At 52.2% G+C, this 7,300-nt stretch overlaps 1 protein-coding gene across 1 annotated transcript in view; it reads right to left on the bottom strand.

The window, feature by feature from the left end:
- Nucleotides 1-57: 57 nt before the first annotated feature.
- The window catches only part of PDPK1 (3-phosphoinositide dependent protein kinase 1), a 47,661-nt gene continuing 40,418 nt past the window's right edge, over nucleotides 58-7,300 (bottom strand). Inside the window, exons 12-14 of the mRNA XM_021698001.2 lie at nucleotides 7,091-7,148; nucleotides 6,130-6,282; nucleotides 58-5,829 (exon numbers count right to left, since the gene is read on the bottom strand). Of these exons, the coding sequence (XP_021553676.1) occupies nucleotides 5,713-5,829; nucleotides 6,130-6,282; nucleotides 7,091-7,148 (328 nt within the window). The 3' untranslated portion in view covers nucleotides 58-5,712. The remainder of the gene's footprint in view (nucleotides 5,830-6,129; nucleotides 6,283-7,090; nucleotides 7,149-7,300) is intronic.

Below are 7,300 nucleotides of genomic sequence, written 5' to 3'. Positions count from 1 at the left end.
CGCCGAGCCCGACCCGCGCCCCCGGTCAAAGAAGAGTTAGGCCAGCGAGCGTCTACACTCTACATGCTTTTTATTACAAGACTACCGAGCATAGGTGGAAAATTCATCATCCAGTAACTACATCTAAAGCACAAATATTTGAAAAAAAGAGAAGAAACAGATTCATTAAATTATATGATTAAATCATTGACCAAATAGAAAATTTATATAATAAAGCCAGAAAAAAAGTTGTAAAATATAGTTTACAATAATTATTCACATTCAAGGCTGTACATCAATACATACAACAACGTGGCCCCGAACATGAATTCAATCCAAATAATTCATATATTAGATTTTAAATAACACAGACTGAACTAGAGGCCAACAATAGCCAGCAAATAACCTTATATAAGAATAAAAATACAAAAGTGTATATCCTAATATCATTGCATTATTTGTTTTCATAAGTTTTAAATCTTTGCTTTGCCTGTACATCACAGTTACAGCTACAGACCAGGTAGAGAATTTTACACATGTTCTAACTGACTGCCACCAACCTGAAAGACAGCTAACATACTATTGATTCATCCGATTTTGTGTTAAGGAACAGCTACAGCAGTTCTAAATAATGCAAAAATTTATTTTTGTCAATGTCCAATCAAACTTCTGATAAGGATAGAGAGGCTTTTCACCAGCAAAACGACCCCTATTCAAAAATCATTCTGCCAGATTGGTTGGGACTAGGGTGGATCACACACTAAAAAAAGGTCTGCCTATTGTAAAAAGTTCTCTGTTCGCGAAGTTTGGTGTCTCTTCACACTGAAGAAGTGGGTTCTGGGGAAAATTCAGGTATACATGTAGGCTAGTTCAGTTGCCCATCACAGCTGTCCGAGCTACAGATAAAACTGCTCTTGGCTGGAACAGCTCCTTCCCCAAACCAGTTCTCCACAGGCAGCCTGATTTGCAACTCCGCAACCTTGGGCCAGCAGCCTGCCCCCCTCAGAAGCTCTGGAAGTGACTCCTGCCCTGATTTAGGGCACTTGCCATATAGGCTGCCTAAGTGGGAAGGGCCACACCCACCTGATTCACTGTCAGCTCATGTGAGCTTTGGATGAAAAGAAACAATGTGGAAAAATGCACATGGCGACATCTCTAAGAATAGTACCTGCATCATATTCTGGCAAGCGGCTGCAGCCTCTGCGGTCTGGGGAGTGAGCACCCTGTCTGTGGACCGGACAGGGGACAGGGGACCTGGGGTGTCAGAGGAGGGCAGGAAGTCCAATTCTCCACAATCCAGCCAAAAATCTCTGGCAGACTCAAGTGACACTGAGCACAGCACCTAAAAAATCTCTCACGCACCTCTCCTCTCAGAATCAATGGACCCCAAACTAAAGTGGAGAAATTAGGAATGAAACCAAATTGGGTGTTCTGGGTTTGAAGACAGCCAGACAACCTGCAACACTGTGAGGGAGGACAGGGGAGGAGTCCCGAAAGCCACGTGGGCCAGGACAATCACCCTCTACAGTGAAAAGGCCTGGCCACTGCACTCTACTAACTGCTAAGACCTTCCTACTGAGTGCCACCATTTGAAGAGCATAGGGGCAAATAACCTTATGTTAAACCCAACTGCCTACATGGTCTCTTTCTCAAGTAGAGATTTTGCTCTTTTACTGATTCCAAATGGCCCAATGTATTTTCGGAGTCTACACACACTTAATTACAAATCATCCACTATGCATGTGGCAAGGTCAGTTCAACACTTTTTATCTCTGCTGCCTGTGCAGATGCAAATTCAGTACCATTGTGGACACAAAGTACAAGCTTCTGAAAATATCACCAAGCATGTGAAAGCCACAGCAGCAGGGATGGGAAGGTAACTAACATGCAAGCATAACCAGATTCTGTCAATGAAAATAAGGAAATGCATTTTTGGAAAAATCTGTCACAAACGGACTGCAATAAATGATATTTTAGCATTGTGGGGGGAAAAAAAGAGCAGTCTTATTAAAACATTCTTTGGAACACACACCTTAGCAGAAACTGATTTGTCCAGAATCTGTAGGACAACTGAGGAGGTTGTGTGCTGAAACTCTGAGCATCTAAGCCTCAGATGAAGACAGGAAGAGAGACTAATACCACCTTTAAAACAAACTTTTTGTGACCCCAAAACACTACTTCTAGGAACCAAGGGTGGGGGGCGATCAGAGTCAAAATCAAAGATTTACGAGGGTATTCATCACAGCATTATTTAAATAGTGAAAAACCAGAAACCATCTAAATGTTTTATAACAGGAAAATGGTCAGATAAGTTACGATAAAACTGATAACCATATTAAGCTCTACAATCACTAAAAACAATGTTTTTAATCATTGTTCATGATGTGGAAAAATGCCTAAGATAAATTATCAAGTGAAACAAGCTAGATGCAGAACAGTGTGTGTTTCATGTTCCCACTTTAGTTTAAAAAGCAAACAAATATGTGCATGGGGGGTGGGGGGGTTATACACCAAAATGTTCACAGTGGTCTCTTCTGGGTGGTAAGCCTACAGCTGATGTTCTCAGAAAGCAAATGTTTTAAGAAAGTACAGAACCACCTGGAGCCCCTGGGCTGGCACCTGGCCCTGGGTGAGTTTGTGCCACGGGGCGACTCCTGCAATGCCTACAGGCCTCGGCCACAAATACCACAGGGCGGCAGTAGGGGCCTGGAGAACGTGCGGGGCCCACCAGCTCCGGCACAGCCGCGAGAGGCATCTCCCGCAAAGCAGGTCTGTAACACACTCCTGAGAGCCAAGGTTCAGAACAGCAGGTGCCTTTTGCACCCCACGGGGCCACCTGCTACACGACCCATCGCCCACTGTCCTGGTCAGGTCCACAGAAAGAGGGAAGGAACAGTCCCACCCAAGCCTGGCTTCCTGGAGTTCCCAGAGAGGGGCAAGGCGCAGTGGGCCACCTGAGCCTGTGGAGGCCACAGCCCCACCCCCTCCCCTCCATGCCCGGCGAGGCCACATGGTATGGGACCAGCTCTGCGTGCCGGCTATGTGGTTGGCACTGAACCTTCTCCTGGCCCTCACTAAGACACATGGCTCCTGAATCTAGTCAACAGAGCACTTTCTTTCTCAGTGTGGATAAATCACCTGTACTTCCATGTATGTCTGGTACATACTCGATTGACAGCCATGCCCACATCTTAGAAGGCAAGGCACCTGCACTGGGGACAGGCACTCTAAGGACAAGCTGCATACAACGAAAGCCGACATGGACAAGCACAGGGTAGGAAAAGAACATGTATGTGCCTTAAAAAAAAAGAGAAGGGGGGAAGAAGGCTCTGAGAGGAGAAAGGTGGCAAAGGGAGAAGGGCTCAGCTGTCACTGGCTCAGGCAAGGGCAGTCACTTCAACTCTGTCAGCTGCGAGCTGAACCCTGAACCCCTCATTCTCTGGTTCCGGAGGTTACGATGGAGCTGGCGGGTGAAGCCCAGGAGGTAGTGGCGCTGTCCAGAGAGGAATGCAGCAGACGCTGCGTCTCTCCCGGAGCAGCCCAGCCGAGCGCTCTTGTGAGAGCCAAACGCCAGCCCTGCTTGTTTCCCCATAACCGGACCCAAGGAAGAACACTGTGCAAGAGCAGCCCCCAACTCTCCAAACAGCACGCCCACAGACGCGGGTGTTCTAAGAAAGGTTAAATGATCAACATGGGGAGTAAGCTGGAAATGACATTCCTGAAGGCCCAGAGAGACTTAATTTTTGAAAAGCAGGTGAACACAGGCAAGCCTCTTCAAAAGCGAGGAGAAGGAAGAGGGAAGCGTGACCTATGACCCTGGCCCCGGCAGCATCCCACTCCCCTGGGTGCCCCAAGGGCAGGCACGCCCCCCACAGCTTGGCACCCGCCCCGGCATGGGCACGCGCGCACACGCACCCTCGCTCACTCATGCACGCGCAGCTCTCATAGAGCAGTGCACAAGACCCAAAAGGAAGCCGCCGGCACTCCCCGCCCCACCTCCGCTCCTGTCCGGCCCCCTGCACGGCCCAGCAGGGGCAGCTCCACAGCCACACTCCCCTCACCGGGCTGACACAAGGGCCACTCATATCACTAAACCCATTTGAGAAAGACATCTTTTCTCCGATTTGGACCACTCGTCAACACGGGGTGACGGATGCTTTGTTCAAGACAGGAGATGGGGGCAGAGTGGTCAGGGGGGACCTCTCCTGTGTGAGCCTTCTACTGGTGCCTTCGTGAAAGTCTCCAGGAAATGGCAAAGTTGTTCATCCCCTGGGGACAGATATGAGTCTGTGAGCAGCCTGCAGGCAGCGGTGCCTCTACCCCGCCCACCTGGGGCTGCGGACTGCCCTCATGGGACACGGGCAGGGAGAGGAGCTCCGAGCCCCACCAGGCCCACAGGCTTTCTCTGTCCAGGGAGCAGCAGCAAAGAAATCAAAGGACCAGTAAATCGTGGACCCCCTGCGGTAGGTATGCAGCACTGTGCTGCCTCTGAAAAGAGAAAGGCAGGCAGGCTGAAAGCACAGGGGGCGAGCAGGCTGGGCGCTCAGACTCCAGTGTGGTGTTCCTACCCCTCATGCAAGGTGAGCAACATTTTCTTCCTGGCAAGGTCCACATCTTGATGGGGATAAATGACCTGGCAGCATGAGAAGGCTTTCAGACTTTCACTGTGGAGATGTGAACGTGCTGGAAGTCAGGCTACAAGAACATTCCCTCACCACAAAGGGGTGCGTGTCACAGCTGGGAGACCGCTGGTACCCAGAGACCCTCAGCCCTAGCAAACTGCGCTGGGGGGCTTGCATGTTCCACCCTCGGACCAAACTCTCAGGAGGTGCTCATCAGGCAGCACTCCCCCACATGGGGGACGCCAGGCCCAGTCTGCCCTGCTGCCCTGGCCTCGTGCCCAGAGCAGGGCACAGCCTTCCCTGTCTCCTGGCGCAACTGGGTGCCCACCTCTGACAGTGCTCTTTTCAGACCTGTGCTTCTTTCGAGCTCCACAGGGCCAACCCCGCTCAGAGGGACGTTCAATGCGAACGGCCTGCTGGCACCCTCCAACCTCAGCAGCGGCTCCATAGCACACCCCGACAGCCCGCTCCACATCTCCGCACCTGGAGCCTGCCCAACGAACACAAGCCATGGAGTGCTCACAGCCAGAGCGATGCAAGAAGGCAAGCAGGGGCCCTGGCAGGGCAAAGGGGCATCAAGTAAGGGACACAAGAAAAGAAGTACACAGACCAAAGCCAAGAACCCTCCCACCCGCCAGAGATCGAAGCCACCCTGGCAGAGGCGTGCATGGCTCCCTGCCGACGGGTTCTGTGATAACCTAGGGGCAGGAAGAGCCCAGACACACACCCCATCCCCTCGGCCACAGGAGGACCGGCCGGTGCATGACCAGGGCGTGTGGTGCAGAGCTGGTGACTCGAGTCTGTTCCACTCGCCCGGGCGGGAATCAGGTGGACGTGCACGGCGCTGGGTCCCCAAGACAAGGAGAGCTTGGGGAGCCTCCACAGAGCACAGAGAGCAAGCAAAGCGACCCTGAATTCCTTTTCGTTATTGGTTTTGTTCTTTGTGTGGTTGGGTATTTTTTTCTTCTTTTCTTTTAAATAAAAAAGCTGCAAGGTTCTGCCGTCTGCGTCCCCCTTGAGATGGCTGGCAGGTGGTCTGGAAGCGTCCCGGAGGGCGGTGAGCCGCGCTGGGGCAAGTGTCCTGGCAGCGACTGTGGCAGCCGCAGACCTGTCACTGCACGGCGGCATCCGGGTGGCTCTGGTATCTGTGTCTCCACACTTCCTGGATCTTTTTGCACCATTTGTGAGCGTTCCCACTTGGGTCCATCAGGTAATACGTCCTGTTCGGCTGTGGAGACAGAAACCGTTTAACAATGCTGAGGGGTTGCCACCGAGAGCAGCACCCTACTGCAGCCACGGAGGGTACATTTGGAGGCACACGAGCATGGGTTTTCCCTGTGCATATGTGCAGACATCACACGTGCGGGCAAGGACCTACAGTTCCCTTAGGTCACCCCCACCCTGACAAACAAGCACAGGGGCCTGGGGGGCCCAGCTCGCAGCTGAGCTGGGAGCGTGGGGCCCCTGGGACACGAGAAAAGGGGGAGACAACTGCCCTGCAGAGGAGAACCCATACAGACAAACTCACCGTGTGCACAAAGAAGGTTTTAAAGTTCTTGGCCTCTGGTCGGAGTTCTTGCGACCATGGAATTTCGCCTTTGAGGACTTTGTTGACAGGATCCACATAATACAAGTGTGGCCCTTCTGTGAGCAGTAACTGTCGTCGTCGTGCAAACAAGCCCTGATGCAAAACGAAAAGACCCTGCTTGTCAGGGCTCAGAAGTGGGAGCAGGCAGCACCTACTGCGGCCTCAGAGGCTTGGCCATCACAGCAGCCTGGGGCTCGGGACCAGCGCCAGCCCTCTGTCCACTCGCCTGGAACCTGGCCTCTCAGGTCACAGAGGGGCAGGCAGAATGAAGCGCCCAGCCTGCCTGGCCTTTGTGAGCTGGATTCCAACAGCCCCACTTGGGCGTGTCTCCCTCCTGCTGCCACATGAGGGAGCGGCAGCACCGGCAAGCAAAACCGAGCCTGCTCCACCAAGCCTGCCAGGGACAGTCAGGGCGCCCCTTGTGCCCTCTGCTCCATGGGGTGGGGTGGGGCTCCCCACTGCTGGCACCGACCAGGGCGGCGTGTGCAGCATGGCCAGGAACGGAGGCCTGAGGCCTGAACTCAGAAGGGCCCATGTTGGCAGAGTGTTTGTGGAGTCTGATATTTTTGACACAATTAATCCATGAAACAAATAACAACTTTCAAAAACAACTCTAATGAAGTAAGAGACAACTTGATAGGATATCAAAACCCCAAGCCAGAAACGAGAGGCTGTATTTCTATTTTACCACAGCCTTCCTGTGTGGTTTCAAACAGCTTCCCCCGAGTGGCTCAAGTCTTCCTTAGCCGTCAAATCTAGAAATGATCTTTCAGAGAAAGGGAACCAAGACCAAGGACACATGCGCAGCAAGGATCAGCCGGAGCCTGCGGCGGAAGACCAGACCCTGACGTGGCTGAGGGGAGACAGACCCTCGGGGAGATGCAGCGAGAGTCTGACTTACCTTTCGCTTATCTACGGGACCCATCTTTAGTATTAAGTTATTTTCTACAAACTGGTGCCTATAAAAAGAAGAAAACAAGAATGAGACGCTCACGTGAGTCAGGGATAAAAATTCTCCCCAAGCTCCTCCACTCAAAACGAACTTGCTGAGGGCATCTGCGTGCCTTGCCCAGGCCCCTCCCGTCATGGCCCCAACTCGCTCCAGGAACTC

This window comes from Neomonachus schauinslandi, chromosome 5, assembly GCF_002201575.2.
Source record: "Neomonachus schauinslandi chromosome 5, ASM220157v2, whole genome shotgun sequence".
Classification (NCBI taxonomy): domain Eukaryota; kingdom Metazoa; phylum Chordata; class Mammalia; order Carnivora; family Phocidae; genus Neomonachus; species Neomonachus schauinslandi.
The sequence above is the reverse complement of the archived record's forward strand: the minus strand, read 5'-3'. Positions and strand labels throughout refer to the sequence as shown.